At 28.1% G+C, this 23,915-nt stretch overlaps 5 protein-coding genes across 5 annotated transcripts; all 5 read left to right on the top strand.

Moving 5' to 3' along the window:
- Positions 1-3,443: 3,443 nt before the first annotated feature.
- On the top strand, positions 3,444-4,632 carry LOC108721393 (ejaculatory bulb-specific protein 3-like). Its single transcript, XM_018445930.1, has 2 exons — positions 3,444-3,657; positions 4,422-4,632. Exons 1-2 carry the CDS (start codon positions 3,462-3,464, stop codon positions 4,586-4,588), a joined length of 363 nt encoding a protein of 120 aa, XP_018301432.1. The 5' UTR covers positions 3,444-3,461; the 3' UTR covers positions 4,589-4,632.
- A 5,595-nt stretch (positions 4,633-10,227) lies between these two features.
- Positions 10,228-11,386, top strand: LOC108721392 (ejaculatory bulb-specific protein 3-like). Its single transcript, XM_018445929.1, has 2 exons — positions 10,228-10,435; positions 11,120-11,386. Exons 1-2 carry the CDS (start codon positions 10,240-10,242, stop codon positions 11,284-11,286), a joined length of 363 nt encoding a protein of 120 aa, XP_018301431.1. The 5' UTR covers positions 10,228-10,239; the 3' UTR covers positions 11,287-11,386.
- Positions 11,387-13,050: 1,664 nt separating this feature from the next.
- On the top strand, positions 13,051-14,158 carry LOC108721394 (ejaculatory bulb-specific protein 3-like). The gene is made up of 2 exons (XM_018445932.1): positions 13,051-13,285; positions 13,945-14,158. Exons 1-2 carry the CDS (start codon positions 13,093-13,095, stop codon positions 14,109-14,111), a joined length of 360 nt encoding a protein of 119 aa, XP_018301434.1. The 5' UTR covers positions 13,051-13,092; the 3' UTR covers positions 14,112-14,158.
- Positions 13,055-19,534, top strand: LOC108721391 (ejaculatory bulb-specific protein 3-like). Its single transcript, XM_018445928.1, has 3 exons — positions 13,055-13,110; positions 18,302-18,479; positions 19,268-19,534. Exons 1-3 carry the CDS (start codon positions 13,093-13,095, stop codon positions 19,432-19,434), a joined length of 363 nt encoding a protein of 120 aa, XP_018301430.1. The 5' UTR covers positions 13,055-13,092; the 3' UTR covers positions 19,435-19,534.
- Positions 19,535-22,296: 2,762 nt separating this feature from the next.
- On the top strand, positions 22,297-23,823 carry LOC108721367 (ejaculatory bulb-specific protein 3-like). Its single transcript, XM_018445888.1, has 2 exons — positions 22,297-22,510; positions 23,597-23,823. The coding sequence occupies exons 1-2, from the start codon at positions 22,315-22,317 to the stop codon at positions 23,743-23,745; spliced, it is 345 nt and encodes a 114-aa protein (XP_018301390.1). The 5' UTR covers positions 22,297-22,314; the 3' UTR covers positions 23,746-23,823.
- Positions 23,824-23,915: the final 92 nt, after the last annotated feature.

Below are 23,915 nucleotides of genomic sequence, written 5' to 3'. Positions count from 1 at the left end.
CACACACACACACACACACACACACACACACACACACACACACACACACACACACATGTGCGTCCGGAGCTTCGACCATCTTCCGATAATATAGAAAAAGACAAACAGACAATCTATTTTTTTCTCACGCGTTAAATTTGCAATAATGCCAACTGGCTTTACAATTCAGATATATTAAGACCACATTGCGATATACATTGTCATTGAAAATCTACAGCTTACGTATTTCATTACTGGCAGTGTACATCGGAACACGATCTAAATTACGCGTATTTTACTATATATACTTGCTATGTTTTTATATACATATGTAATACGATACGATCAACATAATACAAACGCTTTGAAACATTCCTTGATTGGTCAATTTGTAAAATTCTTTCTTTTAATTGGTCAATCAAACACTTTAAAGCATTTGTAGTGAGACTTATCGACCACACCCATAGAGGAAAAGAATGGCCACCACATTTTATATATTAATTTAACTTTGTTAATAATCAATGTATATTTAAATTTAGAACTTAATGAATTACATTCGTCAAAGTGTTCAACTCAGATAACATTTATGCATAAGATATATAAAAAACATTTTTAAATGTCTTATATCTAAAACATGTCTAATAGACATTTTTTAGATACCTTAAGCAACATATTATCTGGGAATCGATCTTAAATTAGACTCAAAGTTATAAAATATTTATTACTTAAGACTCGGTTATTGCGAAGTGCACTTCGAGTCTAATTTAAGATCGATTCCCATGTATGTTGTATAAGATATCTAAAAAAATGTCTATTAGATATCAAAATAATTGGTTGTATCAACTTAATTGTTACAGTTTTATTACATTTAAAAAAAATATATATTTCATCATTTTGAAATTTATAAAATACGAGGCAAACTAACATCTGTTTGATATGTCATGTAGAAGTATAAAATAATTGTTGAAATAATGATACATTTTTAAGCTGTAAAACCGCTGCATTATTTCAGAATTTTACCCTTCTATTACATGACATATCGGACAGACGTCTCAGTTTACTGCATATTTTACAAGTTTTAAGATTATGAAATAATTATATTTTTAAAAGAAAACTAAAACATAAAGCTGTACATAGCCATTAATTTGATATTATATAACCAATATAGCGCCTCTAGATAATCGAGCCTTAATATTATTTATTTATAAAAATATGACGACACTGCATAACGAATCCAAGAGAAATGGAGGTAGTAATTAATGTGGCCCCTCTACAAAAATATATTTAAAAAATTGGTTTTGTTTAAAAAACAGTATTTGGTTATATATATATATATATAATTATATATTCACAAAAAACAATAAAATATTACAGAATGTATGGAAATATATATACATATACGTAACTTTTTTTGCATATAGCCTCAGTACTAAAAATCTATAGTATCCACATATAGTATGAATGTAGATTAGCAGTAGAGCTACAATCGATTTATCGAATAATTATTTTTATATATGAAAACCTCGAAAAAGGGGCTGTCAGCGATGAGTATGCTTAGAAGGCTACATTAGTAAAATGTTATGCTATTGTAAGTGCATCGAAAATGTGTACAGCCAAATAAAATATTAAATAGCGAACAACACACACAATTGTATATATATATTCGTGTGATAATGTGCAAAAAAGATGTACATATTAAAATAAGGAAAGAATATCATAAATGCTTTAATTAAATAGCTAATAGTTTCCCGGAATTAAATGAGTCATATCAATTCTAATAGTAATATTTTAAGATAAAAAAGTCCGGATTATCATTGATCTACATTATCTATTTATGAAATAACAGAGAAAAAATAAAATGGCTTTTATATAAAGCTATCGTATTTTTTTTCTGTTATATCATAACTAAACAATAAAATGTAGGAAGAAAGAGAAAAAAGAGATGAATGATTCAAGAAGTTTAACTAAAAAGAATAGATCCAATATGATCGAATGCAAAAGATCTTGTGTTAAAAATAATTTTTTTATGTTATTCGGTACCTATGTAATTAGAACGATCCACGTGCCTTTATTCCGCCCATTCACTCAATTATAGCATATTTGTTACAATAAATAACATTATCGCAATATGTTATTTTATTTTAAAATAAGTGCAAAGTTGACTATAAAAAATATTATACTGCATTTAAAATTATTTTAATGCTTGGAATTTCCTTAAACGTAGAAAACAGGTTATGTAAACATTTTCCGGTATATAATTACAATATTTTATTCAGTTCTTTTATATGTATAATGCATTACTAATAAATTTATGTCTATTAAGTTGACACAGAGTCTATTAAGTTGTCACTTCAACGCAATCAAACGAGACCTATACTACATTTTTTTGCTATTTTTTGTTAAATGTTTTAAATGACTATCTTTTCTCTGAAATATTTTTGCACCCAAACTTGTTAACTTTTCATAAAATTGGATCGTTCTAATTACATAAGTACCGAATAACATAAAATTATTTTTGACACAAGATCTCAAGCATTCGATCATATTGGATCTGTTCTTTTTAGTTAAACTTCTTGAATCATTCATCTCTTTTCTCTCTTTCTTCCTACATTTTTTGCTTTATTCCCGATTTTTTTGCTTCAGCTGATTTGCTATGACATGTGCTAGCTTAGACTAAAGTTAGCACAGTCACAAAGAAAAAAAGCAACAAATGAAAAATCAAATACATATTTTTGTAGAGCTATTTTTTTGCTAATTATTTGCTCTAGTCTCGAATTTTTTGCTCTTTTCCATTTACAGGAAATTAATTTCAAAAGTGGGAGTACTAACTTCACGTTATGCTAACACCCCCACTTCCGTAAAACACATATAAAGTACCGTAAACAAAAAAATACATATATCAAAATCTTTTGCTACTTTTTTGCTTTAAGATACTGCAAAGAAACATCGAAAATTTTAAATAATTATAGCTATACTAATATCGGTCATCATACGTACACATAGCACCACCACACTTCTAATAAGATTTTTTTAACTGAAACAATGAGCAATAAATTCGGAATTGGGAGCAAACTATTCTTAAAGCAATTAATTCTAGAGACATTTTAAGACCATAATTAGCCCAGCAATTAATTGCTTTAATGTACTTTACTCTTGTACGCGAGCTAGCACACCCACACTATTGGTCGAATTTTTTAACTAAAACAATGAGCAATAAAGTTGGGATCAGAATATTCTACAAGCAGGTTGTTTGATTGTGTTGAAATGGTTGTGCCAGCTTAATAAACGTGAATAATTTATATATGATAATCATCATAGTCATTTTTTTCATTGACAATTCGAGATAAGCAATCTTCATACTATACCAGGGTATTTGTCATCTTACGTATGTTAATTTTTTATCTCATGCTAAATGTATAAATAAGGTGCACATTTGATCGGTCATCCAGTATCTCATGTATTAGTGTGAAAATAGACGAAAGATGATTCAATTTAGCCACATTGTGACGATCATTAATATCGCATTGATGTGCGTTCTAGCGGAAGAACTCTACTCCGATCGGTACGACAACATTGACGTCATGAGTATTCTTCAGAACGATAGACTGCGAGATCAATATTACAATTGTTTTATGGAAACGACGCCATGCGTAACAGCAGATGCAAAATTCTTTAAAGGTATCGGATATAATTATGCATAGAATATTTGAACAAATAAATGTTTACGATGGACTCTCTAATCAATTAGAAATAAAGTATTTTCAACAATCTATATATATATATATATAGTTTTGAAATAATTAATGACCATATTAAGGAACTTCTGGCAATAAATATAAATAAAAAAAATTACCAAATAAATATTTCTCATTTAATTTGGGAAGAACATATTATTATTTTCAAGAGACTTAGACCCTTATTCTGTAACTCTTAATGACAATATCATTGTTACATTGTCTTTGCGTAGGTTTCGCAATGGTAACAAAGCTGCACAACATAACGATATCATTAACGATATCATTATTAAATACAAAATAGAAGCCTTTAATATAAAAATATACGCATATAGGTGATACTAAAAAATTTGAAAGTTGCAAAAATTGAATAACATATTTCAAATTTTTCCTAAAAATTGACATTAAATTGCTCAAAGATTGCATTAAATGTAATGAAGTAGTAATAGAAGTAAATATCTAATACATATGCAAGAGAAACATTACGTATCATTCGGAACAATCACTGATTTTTGTATAGCTGAGTTTTAAATAAATTTTCTATTTTCTTAAAAATATGTCGAAAGAAGTCGATCTTATTTTTTGTAAAAATTGCATGGATATCGCATATAATATAATTTTGCATGGAAAGAAAGAGAAGAAAGAGAATTTCATGCTTACTATGAATTAAAATCAATATGTCAAAAGCTTTGTTTGATTTGATTTTAGAGGTTGTTAGCGAAGCTCTCCAAACTAAATGTAAGAAATGTACTCAAAAACAAAAGGAAATAATGGATTCAATAGTGGATTGGTATACAAAAAATAAACCTGAACAATGGAAAGCTTTCGTCGCAAAGACTATTGAAAATCTAAAAAAGAAGAACGAAGGTGCATAATTGCTAACAACTGCTGAAATAACTCAAATAACGAGGATAACACGGAAAAAATAAAAAATGAGTTAATTATCTGTAAAATTACTTTTATGTTCGAAAATATCTCTTTAGGAAACAAAAAAATTTCTAGATGCCGTAATTATCAATGCTTGTATTGTAGTATTATGTTATAAATATTAGAAGTAAAATAAAGAAGGATAATTGAAATTTCATCTTTAGTTCTTGAAAATCATTAATTTTGTCGATACAAATTCTACTACTTTTGCAACATCCTTATTTGATAAATATGCATAAAAAGAAGATGATAGTTTTATATAATCAAAATGCAACAATATTCTCATATGTTTAGAAATGTATAGTATTAGAGCACATGCATGCAAATAATTATATACTACACTTTGATCTGATATTCTTAAATCTCCAAGGAGTGCCAGTGCGTCCTTTCTAATAATTAATTGAACATCACCATCACTTTTTTAAATGGAATTGTATGATTTTTTTTACTCCATATGATTCCTCTATTCTGAATATAAAAGTATTAAGGTAGTGATATTCAAAAACCGATAGTTTACGAGATATTTTATACTTTATTCTGTCACATGTTGGCATAAAATATTAAATATCTCGTAAACTATTAATTTTTTGATAATCATATTAATACCTTAATACTTTTATGAACAGAATAATGAGATGAATCAATTGATGGAAAGAAAACACATAATTGCTTATTTAAAAAATTATTCATTTTGCATATACATATTTTTTATGCAACTATGTGTTTTCTTTACATCAATTGATTCATGTTATTATTCTGTTCATAAAAGTATTATATTAAGTATTCTGTTCATAAAAGTAATATATTAAGGTGCGATCATAAAAAAATTAATAGTTTACAAGTTATTTAATATTTTATATCAATATGTGCCGGAATAAAGTATAAAATATCTCGTAAACTACTTGGTTTTTTGATATTTCTACCTTAATACTTTTATATGCAGAATAATTAAAGAAATATTGTGTAAAAAAATTATACAATTCCATTTAAAAAAATGGAGGTGACCTTCATATCTTTTTGGCGCTTCTACCTAGAAAAAAAAAACGTTCCCCTCGAAATCGTTCCATTTTCATTTGAAACATATGTTTAACATATTATATCATCAAAAATAAGCGAGATATTTCAGATAGTCGATTTAAGTGAATCACCTGTATATATACAATATACATATGTGTGTGTATATATGTATGTATAATATGGAATATTAAGAGAGAACTATTCCGCTCAGGCAGTGAAGGACTCGACCGCGAAATGCAAAACGCAACACGCAATGTAATACGCAAAACATGCAATTCGCGCATCAAATAAAAGAAAATACCATATATCTAACAAATGTTATAGAAAATGATTGCAACATATCTTGTATATCTTCTTAAAACTCTTTGTAATGCGTAAGACGAAAAATGTGCGAATAGAAGAGATAATAAAAGATATCTGTTAATAATTTGATCAATTTTTCCTTAGAAGTTGCATTTACACATTTTTTATTGTATATAGAATGAATGCACCGTTTGTAGTCACTGCATCCATTTTCGCCATCTCTTCGCTTATTAGATTCTTCTAGTTTTGGTTCTAGTGCGCAGCAATCACGACACATGCGCGTCGCAATTATTTCTCTTGTTTAATAATGTGACAAGTAACCTCACGTTTCCTCTTTCATATTATAAAAAAATTATTTTCTACGGAATACACTCAAGACACAGTCATCTTGTCAAAAACGATAAGAATCTCCGAAACGCGGTAAGTAGAATAATTTACACAGGTCTACAAAAAAGGGGGTCTTGGATGTTGTCGGGAAGCTGTGGGTCATTTCCGAAGTAATTTTCTGCGTAGAATCCGAATCTGAAACCAGAATTGGCCCATCACGTCAGGATTTTGAGATATTAGGGGATATATACTCGAAAAATGCGTTTTTATGCTACTTTAGAGGTTATGTACAGGACGCAACCAATTTTTTGGGTCTTTTGTGCTATTTGCATCATTTAGTAATATTCTTACCCTTCAAAATGAGATATTGATCGACTACCTACGATTTTTTTTCGCCAAGTTACGGGCATTTTAACCCACTTGCGTAACCGTTTTTCCCGTCTTTTTCGTTCCTGTTCTTAACAAACGTGAAACGACCACAAATATAACAAAAACTGTTAGGATCATTTAAACACTTACGCGGGGCCATTGTTAAGACAGCAAACAGTCACAATTGTGACTGTTTATATATTAGGACCTTGAATAACGGACAGCGCGTCTTGTGCGCTGCGGCTCTGAGTGCAAGGCGTCTACCAACTTTAAACAAATCATTAGTTTTAAACTTATTAATGCAATGAAAATGAAACTTTCCAGAACATTTGTTCATATCCGAATGAACAACTTTCTCGCTGAAAGTTTTAGGATGCTCGAAATTCGCTCGATAAACGAAGCACCTGAATGCATAAAAAAGGATATTTTGCAGGTGTGTATAAAAAAAATAATAAGTTGTTTGTTTATTGACAAATATCGGTTTTTCTTTCTTCACTATACGTGGAAAACTCTAATGATCATAACTTCGAAAATAGCAAAAAAACGCATTTTTCGAGTATATATCCTCAAATATTCCTTGTTGACCTGTGTTATCAATAACTACATATGACACAAGTATAGCAGACAATACTAGTAGCCATCAAATAATTAATAGTCAGCCTCGTAATGATAGCAGGTAAATAGGTGGCCAAAAATGGTATAAAATAAAATTTTTGCAACTATTTAACTTTTTTATTATACATTCGCTTTTTTCCTTAAATCCTTTTTGAATATTAAAAACTAAGACATTAAACAATGTATTTAAATAAATAGTATCTCCTTTTTATATATTATTAAAAAAAAATTTCTTAAAGTTATATAAATATTTAAGGTGGCCACAGACGGTGGCATTCACCCTAATGCAGTTTTAATAAATAAATAATGTTAAAAACATTTGCTAAACTTTGACATAATGTGTATATTTTCTATACAATTTTGTTCTACTTGCAGAATATTTAAAATGATTCAATAATCATAACATAAGCCATTATAAATTTTAAAGTAACAAAAAGTAATAAAGAATGACAAAAATATAGAACAAGGAGAAAAAAAAGAGGAAAAATGAATAGTGCAAGAGAATTGCTGAAAAGAACAGATCTAATATAAGATCGAATGTAATATAAACAGTTCGTAAGATTTCTTGTGTCAAAAATAATTTATGTTTATGACGCTGAAAATAGCAGATGGACTTAGCAGACGCGCGCGCGCCGCGTTCGACCAGCGGTTCTCAATACAGTTAGGATTTGCATGGTGGAAATATACAGGTGTAGCATTGTGCATCCTGGGCTGCGTGGCGGGGGTAATCTGGAATGGGGGAACCAATGAGATATTTGACCCGAAATGCGAGAAGCTCAGCACGAAATTGAAAATGTTATATTATTAAATACATTATCACTGCAATGGCAAGCAATGACCACCAAACAAAGCGATAACTGACTTACTTTTATCAACTAATCTGCGATAGATTCCAAAGTAATAATATCTTCTACGTGCAATCACTAATTTATACATGACACGGAACATGGTTACGCTTAGCTCGGACGACTTCGTGCAACATCGTGTTCTTTTGTGTTTTGCATTTCGGGTTAAATTTCCCATTGGTTGGCTACTGCGCAACCACGGGAATGCTACACCTGTATATTTCCACCATGATGATTTGAGCGTATATTGCGCAAAAAAATTGTTCTAAGCAAATGATATCAATACAAACGTTATGTATCACTTGTCTTACAAAACAGTTTTACAAAGTGATATTTCAGGTTCAACAAAAAAAAACATGATAAAAAAACAGTATATATGATTTCCGAGAAATCAATTAAATGCTGCATTCGGAAATATGATCTTACCTGGAAATTTATTAATAAGTTTTCTGCTAAGAGAATCCTTTTCTTAAAACTTTGCACACACATTCTGGGTGGTATTAGGAAGTCACCTGTACAGTTTTAAAAAAAAGGCCCCTCTTAGAAAGTTATTAACAAATTAACTCGGCAGACGGACGGAAATTCTCTCTCTCCAAAGATAATTTTTTAATAACTTTTTTTCTAAGAGGGACTTTTTTTTAAAACTGTACAGATGACTTCCTAATACCATCCAGAATGTGTGTGTAAAGTATTAAAAAAAGACTCCTGTTAAAAGAAAAGTTATCAATAAGTTTCAAGATTATATTTTCGAAAGCAGCATTTAAGTCTCGGAAATCATATACATTTAATATTTTTATCCAGTACACAATTATAAAACAATAATTAGAACGATTTACAATTCTATAAAAAGTTGACAAGTAGAGAATTTTATGTAGTAATATATCCAATCTACAGATTTAAATTAATGATTCAAGATTTTGTCATTTAAGACTAGGTTCATTGAGACATATCATTTTCTGATATTTTAAATTGTTATTTTCTAATCCGAAATATAATTTAGAATTTTTTCAACAGATGATGTGTCAAGGTACCACAATTATTTTTAATAATTGTTGAAAATGCGACCATTTTATCTAATAGAAAGATATTAAGGAAAATTGAAGTGAAAATAATAATCATTGCAAATAAAATGAAAAAGATATAAGAAATAAGATCCGACCGTTTAAATGTACAACATACATGCAGAGAGCGCCAATGATCGGTCAAAGTCAGATGTTCAAAATAATACAATATTCTTGATATACAAATATAGAATGAAAAAGATTTCATTTTTCAATGGCCTAGTTTCTATCGTGCACTTGATACGCGTACTAACTAGTAATTTTCTATTAAATTATCTTAATTTAAGCAATGTATTTAAAGACTGATATACTAAATTTGTACAATATGCTCAAAATGATTAATTAAACACACATGTATATGGTTACACGTATCGCCGAAATTAAGATAACTCAATAGAAAGTTACTAGTTAGTACCCGTATCAAGTGCATGATGTAAACTAGGGCAATATATGTACAAAATATCTGTACTTAATCCCTGCTTCTTTACCTGAATTCAGATAATATTTGAAATTGTTTAGGTGTAGACATATTTCAGAGAAAAGATAGTCGTTTAAAATATTTTAAGAGGAGCTGCAATTTTACGAGACATTCGATAAATTTAAAATTTGAACAGGAATTATCCTATTGCCAAAAAGTTCAGTTCTAATTTTAGCATATTTGCTACAATAAATAAAATCTCTCTCTCTCTCTCTCTCTCTCTCTCTCTCTCTCTCTCTCTCTCTCTCATCATAACATATTATTTTATATTAAAATAAATGCGAAGTTGACTTCAAGAAATATTATACTACATTTATAAGAATTATTAATTCCTGGAAATATCTAGAACTTTAACGTGTTATGAGCATATTTATATAATACATGACCAATAAAGGATAAGTTGGTTAAGATAATTAGCACAGTGAATTTTTTATTTACAATCAGAGACATGCGATTCTTATTACTACCAGGTATATACTACCAGTCATCATCTTACACGTCATAATTTTTTATCTCATATTAAATGTATAAAAAGATGCATATCGATCGTTCAGTCTCAGTTATTACGAAAACAGAAGAAAGAAATGGCTCGATTTAGCTACACTGTGACGATTATCAGTACTGCATTGTTGTGCGTTCTGGCAGAAGAACTCTATTCCGATCGGTACGACTACATTGACGCTGATAGTATCCTTCAGAATGATAAATTGCGAGAGCAATATTACAGTTGCTTTATGGAAACAGCGCCATGCGTAACAGCAGATGCGAAGTTCTTCAAAGGTATATACTTATGCACAAAATATTTCAATGAATAAATTTTCACAACGGACTCTTTAATCACTTAGAAATCAAGTATTTCTCAACAGTCTGTATATATTAAGTTTTGAAATAATTAATGACCATATAAATAAGGTACTTCTGACATTAAGGATAAACATAGAAATTACCAAATAAATATTTTTTATTTAATTTGAAAACATATTTTCATTCAGAAGACAATCAAAAAGATATAAATATAATTAAAAAATTTTAAAGTTATGATAAGTGAAATAATAACATATTTCAAATTTTTCCTAAAAATTGACAAAAAATTGCTCAAAGATTGCATTATTTAAATAATTAAATGTAATGAAATAGTAATACAAGCAAACATTCAATACATATATATGAAAACATTACGTATTATTTGGAACAATCATAGAGTTTTGTATATATATCATAGAGTTTTTTGACTAAATTTTCTGATTTCTTAAAAATATAGAAGGTTCTCGATCTTATTCTTTGTAAAAATTGCATGTGGATATCGACTTGTCAAATATTTTTTGTTTCTAACTTAATTTTTCAATATTCTATACACACATGTTAATTAGGAAAAAAATGAAGAAAGAAAGAGAAGAAAGAGAATTTCATGCTTACTATGAATTAAAATCAATATGTCAAAAGCTTTGTTTGATTTGATTTTAGAGGTTGTTAGCGAAGCTCTCCAAACTAAATGTAAGAAATGTACTGAAAGACAAAAGGAAATAATGGATTCAATAGTGGATTGGTATACAAAAAATCAACCTGAACAATGGGAAGCTTTCGTCGCAAAGACTATTGAAAACCTAAAAAAGAAGAACGGAGGTGCATAATTGCTAACAACTGCTGAAATAACTCAAATAACGAGGAGAATACAGAAAAAGAATCGAAAATGAATTAATCATCTATAAAATTACTAAAGCTTTTATATTCAGAAACATTCTGTTTAGAAAACAGAGAAATTTCTAAATGTTATAATAATTAGTACAATCAATGCTTGTATTGTATATTATGTTATAAATATTAATAATAAAATAGAAGTGCAATTGATTTCATCTTTGTTATTTGAAAACCGTAACCGTTACTTTTATCGATACAAATTAGGATATTTATTTGCAACATCCTCATTTGACAAACATACATAAAAAAAAACATAATTTTTATATATAATCAGAATACATATTATTATTCTCTCATAATTAATAGCACAGTCACCTTAATATACACATGCATATCTAATATTTAACGTGACTGTCAATTTTTTCATGAAACACTACTTCTATCTCTATCTAATCAACTGAAATTTTTTCTAAAACAAAAAACAATTCGATTTCGCAAAATAGGCAGTAAATATAATGCATAAAAATATGCAATAATGTATAAAAATATTTAAATAACGTGATGTATAATATATAGTATAATTTGTGAGTATAAATGTGCGTTTATATTTTGTGGGCGTTCTAATTTATTTCTCCTTACCATTAATGTTTTCATATTTATCGATGATTAATATTTACAGACATATCCGGACATATCCTTAAAGCCTAAGACACAATGCAAGGGAATAGCGATAGCGATAGGAATAATACGATTTCAATCTATTAGAAATTGGATACACCGGAATACACAGTTTCTGATAGATTGAAATTATGTTATCGCTATCGTTATTCCCTCGCATTGTGTCTTGGGCTTAACAAAGGTAATCATATTTCTCCCGGTGCAATGATATCGATTATATTATATCAAGAACATCTACATACTTTAGATTAGTTTCTCATCGCAGCACGTCTTATAAATTAGTGGAACAATTTGTTGCTCTCCAAATATGCAAATTTCGAATTTGTTACTTGCAAATTATGTGTAAATAACGACAAAAAACATCAATAACTAGAGTAAAGTGCCAGCAAAAATTATTTAAAATTGGTATTGAGGTATTATTTGAATTTATTATTCTCGAAGAATCCAGAGACCTCAATATCAAAGAGAGAAACAAATTTTTTTTCTGGTACTTTACTGTTGCAATCGCTTGTACGCTGAAACGTTTTTCGTTGTTATTTACATTTATTTTGCAATCAACAAAATTTAAATGTTTTGACAACAACAAATTAGCACAACAAATTCCTTAACATTATTATTAAGTACAACTTCATATACATTATTAAGTACAATTTATTATATACATATAATATATATATATTGTTCCGCTAACTTAACGTTCCTTTAACGGAATATTATTTTTTAAAAAACTTACAGAGCAACAAATTATTATCTTTGGCAATTTTTTAACAGTAAATAAAAATATTAGTTTAGAATTTATTCCGTTTATTTTGTTCCATTAACTTACAAGACGTTGAAAATTGTTACCTGGAAGAGAAACTTTATGAAAACATTTATGTTATTTACGTAACGTTGCTATTAACCACACATACTCAAATTTATATTTGTATGACTGAAAGGATAATTTAGATACTATCATAGTTAATTTTTTCTCATTATGCAGTAACAAGCTACTTTTATATTACAAGGTATTTATCATTCTTATACGTCAATGTTTTTATCTCGTGCTGAGTGTATAAATAAGATGCGTATTTGATCAATTGTTCAGTTTCTTAAAAGTTAGTGCAAAAATAGGAGAAATCATGGCTCGATTAAGCTACATCGTGATCATCGGTATTGCACTGATGTGCGTTCTGGCGGAAGAACTTTACTCCGATCGGTTCGACAATGTTGACGTCTCAAGTATCCTTCAAAATGACAAATTACGAGAAGAATATTACAATTGTTATATGGAAAAGGACCCATGCCTGACAGAAGACGCGAAATTCTTTCAAGGTATACTTACATTCAGAATTTCGACAAATAAATTTTTATGACAGATTCTTTAATCAATTAGAAGCCAAGTTCATGTATATCAGTAGTTTCAAAATAATTAATGTTGTATAAGAAATTTTTAACGATGAGCATAAACAAAAAAAATAATCAAATAAATAAATATTTTTCATTTAATTTGGGAAAAACATATTTTCTTTCAGAAGACTTAATCAAAAAGATACACATATAACAAAAAAATTTGCAAGAGAAAATTTGAAATAATAACATATTTCGAATTTTTCCTAAAAGACGCAGTAAATTGCGTAAAGATTACATCATTCGAAAGCAATTTAAAAATAAATATCCCATATATATTCATGTGTAAGAAATATTAAATCTTATGTTTGAGACAATCAGAGATTATTGTAACGTCAATTTTTGGATAAATTTTCTAATTATTTTAAAATATGATGAAAAAGAATTATTTTTATTTTATATATTTTTGTAAAAATTGCATAAAAATAAAATCGGCCTTTTTTATTTCAAATGTCATTTTTCAATATTCCATACATATTTGTTAATTATAATGAAGGACAAAAATAGAGAAAGAGAAAGAGGAAAGAAAGAATTTTATGTTTACTATGAAAAATATGTCAGGAGCTTTCTTTATTTAATTGCAGGGATTATGAGCGAAGTTATCCAAACTAATTGTAAAAAATGTACTGAAAGACAAAAAGAAATGTTTACTGAGATAAAGAATTGGTTTAAACAAAATAAACTTGAACAATGGGATGCTCTTGTCGCAAAATCTGTCGAGGATATGAAAAAGAAGAATGCTGATTCATAATTGCTGAAATAAGGAGAGCGCAGAAAGAATCGAAAATGTTAATCATCTATGAAGTTATATACTGAATATTTTATATTTGAAAACGTTTCTTTTTTCAGACAAGATAGAAATTTTAAGATGTTATAATTATTAGTGTAATCCATGCTTCTATTGTAGTTTTATGCTATAAAATGTATAGAAACCATGAAATAAAATGTATTTGATTTCAATTTTTTTCATAAAAATCATAACCATTAATCTTTTTGACTGAGATTGAAAATAATTCGTTATTTGTAACGCCGTTACCATTATATAATAGTTACTTTCTTTTGATATTGGATTGATAACGGCGTTACCTTTTTTTATAACTATAACAGTAACACAGTAATTTAAGTCTTAAAATGCTAAAATGGCTCTGTGTGTGATTGGTTTATAATATCTTAAGGATGCTATTAATCAACCACAGGACTATATTAACATAAAAACAAACTTTATGAATACCAATCTTTAAATTTGACGAAAATAATGTCATGTATAAAATTTATTGTAAAAAATAATAGTTCAAATATCAAATTAACCGTATTTTAGACCCGTATTCATAGTCAGGCCTTATATTTAAGGCTTTCTTAAATTTATCTTTAGATGCTCAATAGCCAATGAAATAATTCGTAAAGTATCTAAAGATAAATTTAAGGAAGCCTTAAATATAAGGCCTGACTATGAATACTATGGCATTACTGTTTTGCTTGTAGTATTCACATATAATGTTCATACTATTTTAAAATAAATAAGAATATTAAAATAAAATTATGAGACGCCTTAACAATGTTAATCAGCAATCCATCTACATATCAGTGAATAATTATAATAAGGATTTGGACCAATGAGAATAAATTTAATTAAATAAATGAAATCCTATATTCGGTCAAAGCGGATCTCAATGATTAAATATTTCTGCATAAATTTATATACAAATTTACTGATTCTACAAATCGAATGCTAAAATTTTTTTCGGTCATAAAACGTAATTATGAGCGGAATCAAAGTAGTATTATTAAATTGATAAGCAATGTTTATGCTAATAAGCATCTTTATAAGAATATTAATAATCTAATCAATCTGATTTTAATGAGAATCTTAAATCTGCGAATAATTTGTTGAAAAATACTTGCCTCAGCCGGTAGTGCACTTTATTTATTGACGCGTTCGAAGAATTAATTGCGTTCAGCAGAAAAAGCAGCTTTGCAACTGTTGTAAAATTCTTTAATATAATTTTTATTATTATTGGTTTATATATTTAGATCCAGTGAAGAATTAAAGGCAAGACCAATCATATTAAAGAATTTTACAAGCTTGTTGCAAAGCTGTTTTTTCTGCTGGTAGCCATTTACAGAACCGCAACATGTTGTGTTTTCATATAAAAAACTAATCGTTTTATGTAATACATAATTATACGTATATTATATCGGTTAAAGTATATATCGGTTTTCCTTATTTCCGATGCACAATGTTATTCATGATGATATGATCGCTTGATTATCATTTATCTTGATGTATTGAGTGCGAAACATTAAGGCATTCAACATGAACAATTTTTATTCGCAATCAGAGGTGCAATTACTTTTTTATATATCCGGACTGTATATACATTTTTCCATTTAAGGATGTTTTATACATATTTTCAAAATGATAACAAAAAAATTATGAAAAAATTATATTATATATTCTAAATCACATTTAAAAACGACAAATTTAGTGATGGTTTATTATCTGGATCATAAGTTATTTTAATAAATAGTAGTATTTATTAAAGTATTTTTTTAATATATTTGTGCTCTAATATATTTATTTGAAGTGTATGTAAGTATTAAACACATTTCCAAATTTAATTTTCTTTGCAAAGATTGTACGTGTGATACATTCTTAAGTCTTGTGTAATGAAAAATAATTAAACAAATTGCAAAAAAATTTATAGATATTCTTTCATTTAATAAATTAGAGTAAACGCACACGCAAGGGCATATTCGGATTCCCACCTGAGTGCTCCCTGGATGCTATGTTATCTTATTGTTTACCGAACATTAAACAAGGAACATGTAAAATTCATCACGGTTACCTTTTTTTCACTAATGTTCCATCCGAAACCAATTGCACTATATTAAAATTATTACATTTAGTAGTGTTTTTCTTAAAAAAAGAAATTATAACATTTGACCCTCCTGGCTGGAGATTTTTTATTGAAACCGAATGAAAATTTAGTGCGTACGTGTGGTACAAAAAGTGATACATAAATTGGCTTTTACATCATTCGATTGTGTAAGAAATAAAATTATAGTCATTTCGGGAATAATCTTTTTGCTATACGCATAAATATAATTATAATTATAAATATAATTATTATTACTAATATTATAGTAATAATAACTATAAAAAAGGAGCTCCTAATTATAATTATTTTACAACGATAGTCACAAATGCTAAAAACGTTTCTTTTTTAATCTAAAGTAGAATTAAGTTTTCAATTTCTTAATATAAGATACGCCATACTTATCTAATCCTTGCTTCTTTATGCCTAAATTCTAAGCAGAATCGTAAGGCTCGTAACATATTCCTGTAAGATTTGTAAGAATTTTTAAGTGCTTTATACCTTTATACAATATTTTTGCAGACAGCTTCTTACTAGTCATAAAATTTACAAGAAATCGTAGATATTTATAAATAATCGTACGTCTTACGATACATATACGCATAAAATTAGAATACTAATCATAAGTTCTTATACTCGTATATACAAGTTTTACGAGAACACATTACGAGTCTTATGATTCTGCTTAGAATTGACCTATTATTTAAATTTAGATAACATTTAAAAATGTTTGGATGTACAATCAGCAACTAAAAGGTTGCAACACTTTTTTGAATAGGTTTCGGAATGCAGTCTACTCAGCGAGCGATTGGTTCTTATTTGTGGCTCTATAAGTAATAACCAATCACTCGGTGAGCAGATCTGTGAAGCTGCACAACAGTCTATTAATATAAAAAAAAAATAATGACAGTTCCATGTAGTAGCACTTTTCATAGTTCTACAGTTCCACCTAAAAATAAAAAAAAGTTCCACATTTTTTATATGAAAAAATCAAAAAATATAAAAATATGACGTATTAACTTCGTAGATCTAGCACGACAATTTGTCTCTAAAGTACAAAAAAATGATAAATTAGCACTTTTAGCAACAGTTCCCGATAGTTCTACTAAAAATCTACTAATATATGCATTTTAAAAATAAAATTTCAACAATTTCCAATTTTTAGTGCTACTGGAACTGTCATTATTTTTTTTATATTAATATAGAATGTCGTGCTAGCTTCTTCGATGAGCAGACTGCATTTCGAAACCCATTGAAAAAAAGTGTTGCAACTTCGTAGTTGCTGACTGTACATATACATTTCACACAGAAAAGAAAATTATTTAAATAATTTTTGAGAGAGAGAGAGAGAGAGAGAGAGAGAGAGAGAGAGAGCTAGTCTAAGGCTAATACAATATTTCATGCGTCGTACGACTGCAGGACAGAGAAGTTCTTGAATCTCTCTATCCTATAGCTAATCAAGCTTGAAAAATTTGTCGTATGACAAAACGCATAAATGTAATCCCACCCTTAGGCTAAGATATATAAATTTAAGATTTGAAGAGGAATTGTCCTATTGCTACTAAATATTTGTTATTGTATAACATCTCTCATAATAAATAACATCTCTTATTGCAACATGTTATCTTATATTCAAATATATAAACATACTATATACTATATACATACTATATACATAAAAAATAAATTTATCGTATACCGAAAAAATTATACTATATTTATGAGAATTATTAATACCAGAAAATTATTACTTAAAATGGAAATTTTATGAGACTATTTACATTACTTGCGTAATGCATTGCTATTAGTCATATATAATATATATTTAAATTTATATCTATATGATTGAAAGAATAATTTAAACATATGTAACTATCACATTCGATTTTTTCCTATTACGCAACGAGACAAGCTGTCTTATACTATAAGGCATTCATCATCTGTAAGTGTAAATTTTTTATTTCGTGCTAGGTATATAAGACACACATTTGATTAACTATTCAGTTTCTCTCACGAGTTAGTGTGAAAATATTGTAACAGAAAAGATATGGCTCGATTAAGCTACGTCGTGACGATCATTAGTGTAACACTGATGTGCGTTTTAGCGGAAGAGCTGTACTCCGATAAGTACGACAACATTGACCCCATAAGTATTCTTCAAAACGATAAATTACGAGATGAATACTACAATTGCTTTTTGGAAAAAGCGCCATGCCCGACAGAAGACGCAAAGTTCTTTCAAGGTACACTTATACTCGGAGTATTTCAACGAATAAATTTTTACGACAGACTTTAATCAATTAGCAATTAAGTTGTCAACAATTTATACGTATCAGTAGTTTTAGAATAATTAATGCTTGTATAAGTAAGAAATTTCTGGCAACAAGCATAAACAAAAGAAGTATTAAAATAAATAATATTTCTCAATTAATTTCAAGAGGACATTTTTTCATTTGGGAAACTTAAAATATAAAAATTAAAAAATCAAAAAAATAAATAATTAAAAAACTAAAAAATTGCGAAAATTGTAATAATAACATATTTTGAACTTTTTCTATTCTAAAATCTAACATTAAATTGCGCAAAGATTGCAATTCGAACGCAATTAGGCTGTGTTCCAAATTTACTGCCAACACTGAAAATGCGACAGTTTACGTTATGTGTAGGTACTATAGATTTTCAGTACAGACAGTCAATTTTGGAATATAGCCTTAGAAGTAGACATCCCCTATCATACATGAAATATTACATTTTATTTCATTAGAAGCAATCAGTGTAACGTTTAATTTTTGGATAAATTTTCTAATTTCTTAAAAATATAAAGAAAAAGGCTTATTTTTTTAATTTTATTTTTGTAAAAGTTGCATAGATATCGGCTCATTAAATTTTTGTTGCTTCAAACTTAATTTTTTTAAATTTCACATATACATATATTTGTTAATTATAACAAAGGAAAAAATAGAGAAAGAAGAGAGAAAAGAGAATTTTATGCATACTATGAATTAAAACCAATATGTCAATTTGATTTCAGGAATTTTTAGCGAATCTCTCCAAACCAAATGTAAGAAATGTACTCAAAAACAAAAGGAACTACAGCTTACGATGAAGAATTGGTATGTACAGAATAAACCTGAACAATGGGAAGCTCTAGTTGCAAAGTCTGTTGAAGATATAAAAAAAAAGAACACTGGTAAATAATTGCTGAAACAATCAACAAAGAGAACACGGCAAGAATAGAAAATGTTAATCATTTATAAAAGTATTGGATCTACGTATATTTGGAAACACCTCTTTAAAAAAGATAGGAATTTTTAAATACCTATTGTAATTGTTGATATAATTTGTATTTGTATTACAATATTATGTAATGAAATAAAATGTATAATTAAGTGCATTTAAATTCAATTTTTTTCGTAAAAATCATAATTATTAATCTTTTCGATATAAATTAAGTTATTTATTTGCAATTATAGAAGTAATATATATAGGCTGTGTGCTGCCTATTTTAATTGACTTTAACATTTATTGTTCCGTTAGAAAGAGAACGTGATGTTGAAGGGCTATTTAATCTTATGTATATCATTATCCCCATCGCTGATATTTTAAAGAAAGAGCAATACACACCAAGCTTCCTCTCTCTTTCTAAACCAACACAGACAATTTCATTGGAATGCTCGGTCTACCTATTACGTCTGCAACATTTTTATTTAATAAATGTGAATGTGAACCGCTGACTGATTCTTTAATATGGTTCTTGTCTTTAGTTCTTCGCTCTAACAATAAGTGTAGAAACTAATAAAGAATAACTAAGCGCTTATTGTAATAAAGAATAACTAAGCGCTAAGTGTAATAAAGAATAACTAAGCGCTTGAACAGCTTTTTCTGCTAAACTCTCTCTCTTCTCTCTCTCTCTCTCTCTCTCTCTCTCTCTCTCTCTCTCACACACACAAACACACACACACACACACACACACACAATCAGTCATACTAAATATACTCACAATCAGATATACTCAAATGATATTCTATTTCTTATTGTTATATAAAAAGAAATTAATATTTAAGTTTATTTATATATCGTATTGCTGTTTCATTTTGAAAATTATTAGATAGCTAAAGCCCATCCTGTGTATAACAGTTTATTATATTAATTTGATATTTATAATTTAGATTGTTTGTACTGTTATTTAATTTATGTGTATTGCTAAATTTAAAGAAATTGATCATCTGTCTAAAACTCGAGCTAGAGTACAAGAATATCTAATTAATAAATAATATATGCATTTTTTCCCGCGTTTGTTCGTTATAAAAGATATTCAACTCCTTCTGCACATTAGTTTGGATGTAGATTTTACAATTTATAGTTTTTTACGTTTTTAATATCTGCATAAAATTATTAAATTTTTTTGTTGTATAAAGATGCCAATAAATAGTAGTAATTAATATTAATACAGAAATATATAGTAAATTTAATATTAAAACTAATACATAAAAGATTAAGTTTCAAAGAACGTGCAGATAACATGCGCAATTAATTATTAATTTCCATAATTTTAAGAATACTTGCTTGCTTATATTAAAGCTTGAATATCAATGAACTAATAACTGCTAATAAAAGAAAACGTTATTTTTTCCTTTGAGAAAAGAGATTTTATAGTATTTATATTATCAGAAAATATCAATTTTTTCAATTATGAAAATCATATTAATTTATGTACATCAACTATATGATTAACGTCAGTTATTATATATTTAACGTCACTATCAATTTTTAACTCGATTTTGCATTTGCACTGAATATATTATTTCTCGTTATTTTTATCTAATTAGTCGAAATTTCTTTCAAATTAAACAAAACTTAATTTTGTAAAATATAAAATATGTAACAATGTATAAAAATATTCATGTATCATATTTTTTGTGTCATGTCATTTTTTCTAATTCTTATAATTAGAAAAAGACGAAAAGTAAGTTAAACCGAGATTGAAATTAATCTAGGTACATACATATATATTGGTGAAAACGGGCATTAATTGTTCAATTATGTCTGCTAATTTTTCCTCATTTAAATGTCTATATTTTTTACTTTTCACTGTATAGTTTTTATCACTCATTAATTATGATCGAATGTAATATAATTACATAGTTTGTAAAAAGTCAATAAATACAGAGTTTTATATTTAACCTACGGAAGTGAATCCAGAGATACAAGTAACGCGTTATTTCTCGTTTCTACAATAGTTAAATCTGAAACTCAAAATTTTACCATTTTAGATTCATTGAGATGTATCATTTTCCGATATTATATATTTATTTACTATTTCGAAATACAATTTAGAACTTCATAGACACATAATTTAAACAAGAATTGTCTTACTATCAAGTTTTGTTTTAATTTGAGCATATTTGTTCACTAAATAACATTTTTTTATTGCAGCGTATTATTTTATATTAAAATATAAGTGCAAAGTTGTCTCCGAGAAATATTACATTATTTCATTTATGTAACTAGAAAAAATGTTATGCTATATTTCATTTATTGTACTAGTTCATTTATGAAAATTACAAATGCTTGGAAAATTTTATGTAGAAACTTTATGAAAACATATACATACTGCATTGCTAATTAGCCATATGTATTCGAAATGCAAATGTATATCAATGAAAGGATTACTTTGAAATGATCACAGTTTATTTTTCTATTTATAACCAGATACATTCGGTTTATATTACCACGTGTATTCATCATCTTACACATTGAAAAAAAGATTGGCTGCTGCAGCAAATTAGATGGTAAAATATGGCATAGCATTTTTAATTGGCTACAGCAGCCAATTTTTGGTTGCGTTAACCTATCTGCAATGTCAGTATAGGATTCCGATAGACTAACACAACCAAAAATTAACTGCTGCAACCAATTAAAAATGCTATGCCATATTTTACCATCTAATTTGCTGCAGCAGCCAATCTTTTTTTTCAGTGCACGTAACAATTTTTTATCTCGTACTAAATGCATAAATAAGATACACATTCGATCGATCGTTCAGTATCTCACGTTACGTGAAAACAGAAGAAACCATGGTCCGATTAAACTACATCGTCACGATCATCGTTATTACACTGATTTGCGTTCTAGCGCAAGAATTGTACTCCGATCGGTATGACAAAGTCAACGCCGAAGATATCCTTCAAAATAATAGATTGCGAGATCAGTACTATAATTGTTTTATGGAAAAGGCGTCATGCGTAACGGCAGATGCAAAATTCTTTAAAGGTATATATATATAAGATTTCAACGAATAAATTTTCACGATAAAAAATAAATGGCATAGACTCTTTAACTCTTTGTGATCACTTCGTTTACAATTCTATTAAAGAATTACACCGTAATGAGATGGTTCTCAATTGTAATTTTACTTAAGGTTTGTCCGCGTCGCAAGCTCCAACATGCTCCTACTATAGCTCCTACTCACTCCATCAAGCATGTTGGAGTGAGTAAGAGCTATAGTAGGAGCATTTTGGAACATATTGGAGCATGCGACGCGAACAAACGTTTAGTTTCAACCTTCTAGTATACGATTAAAAAGTGAAATGACAATAACAATTGAGGCGACATGCGCATGCAGCACGTACTTTACCGGTGTACGTGACAGTGTACACGCAAAATTTTTGGACACGAGCGAGAGTAAAGGAATGTAAGGGTTAAAACCTCTATAGCAAAAAAAGTTACAGTAATATTACAACGAAGTAGTGACGTGCGAATGTCCAATCAAGCAGAACAACAAATTATCCTAACATCAAACTGATGTTATAATAAATCGTAAATGAAAAAATGACTTTTAATTATTATTTTAATGTCATTTTGATGTCATAATGACTAGTGTTCTATATTGAGATTTTGCTAGGTATGATATCATTACACTGAACCAAAACTGTACGTAAATACAATAGAATATTCATTGAATTATGAAAAAATAATGGAAATTGGTCCAATGAATTCTCATAATGATTTAGATTATGAAACTATTACTAGAATTCATTGCAAGAATGAATATATAGTTGTATAAATGAATCCAGTTATTGTACCAATAAATTAATTATATTAAGTCGGACATTAAGTCGGACATTGATTAACGATCATTCATTAGACGAAAAATGAACAAAATTTTTTCAGTGTATGACATCACTATACAGCTATAATAAAAGTTGGATCTCACTGTAATACTGCTATATATGACATATACTGCAGCTCAAAATAATAATGTGATATCACTGTGACCTTTTAACAATCTGACAGTGACTTTTTTAATATGGCGGACATGTCAAGAATTTGGTCAAGAATCTTTTTATTGGATTTCAGAGATTGTTATGGAAGCTTTTCGATCTAAATGTAACAGATGTACCGAAAGACAAAAGGAAATAATGAATTTAATAAAGGATTGGTATACAAAAAATAGACCTGAACAATGGGAGGCTTTCGTTGCAAAGTATCAACAAACAGAACGCTGAAATAACTAACAAGGAGAGTACGGAAAGAATAAAAAATGTTAATCGCGTTTACAACATTATTAAATTTTTTTATATTCAGAAACATCTCTTCAAAAAAGAGAAAAATTTCCAAATGCTATCATTAGTGTAATCAATTTTTTTGGTATTACGTTATGAAATAAAATGTACAA

Source organism: Mycetomoellerius zeteki, unplaced genomic scaffold (assembly GCF_001594055.1).
Source record: "Mycetomoellerius zeteki isolate Tzet28-1 unplaced genomic scaffold, Tzet1.0 scaffold168, whole genome shotgun sequence".
NCBI lineage: Eukaryota > Metazoa > Arthropoda > Insecta > Hymenoptera > Formicidae > Mycetomoellerius > Mycetomoellerius zeteki.
Note: the sequence above shows the minus strand (reverse complement) of the source record. Positions and strands in the feature narration are given on the sequence as shown.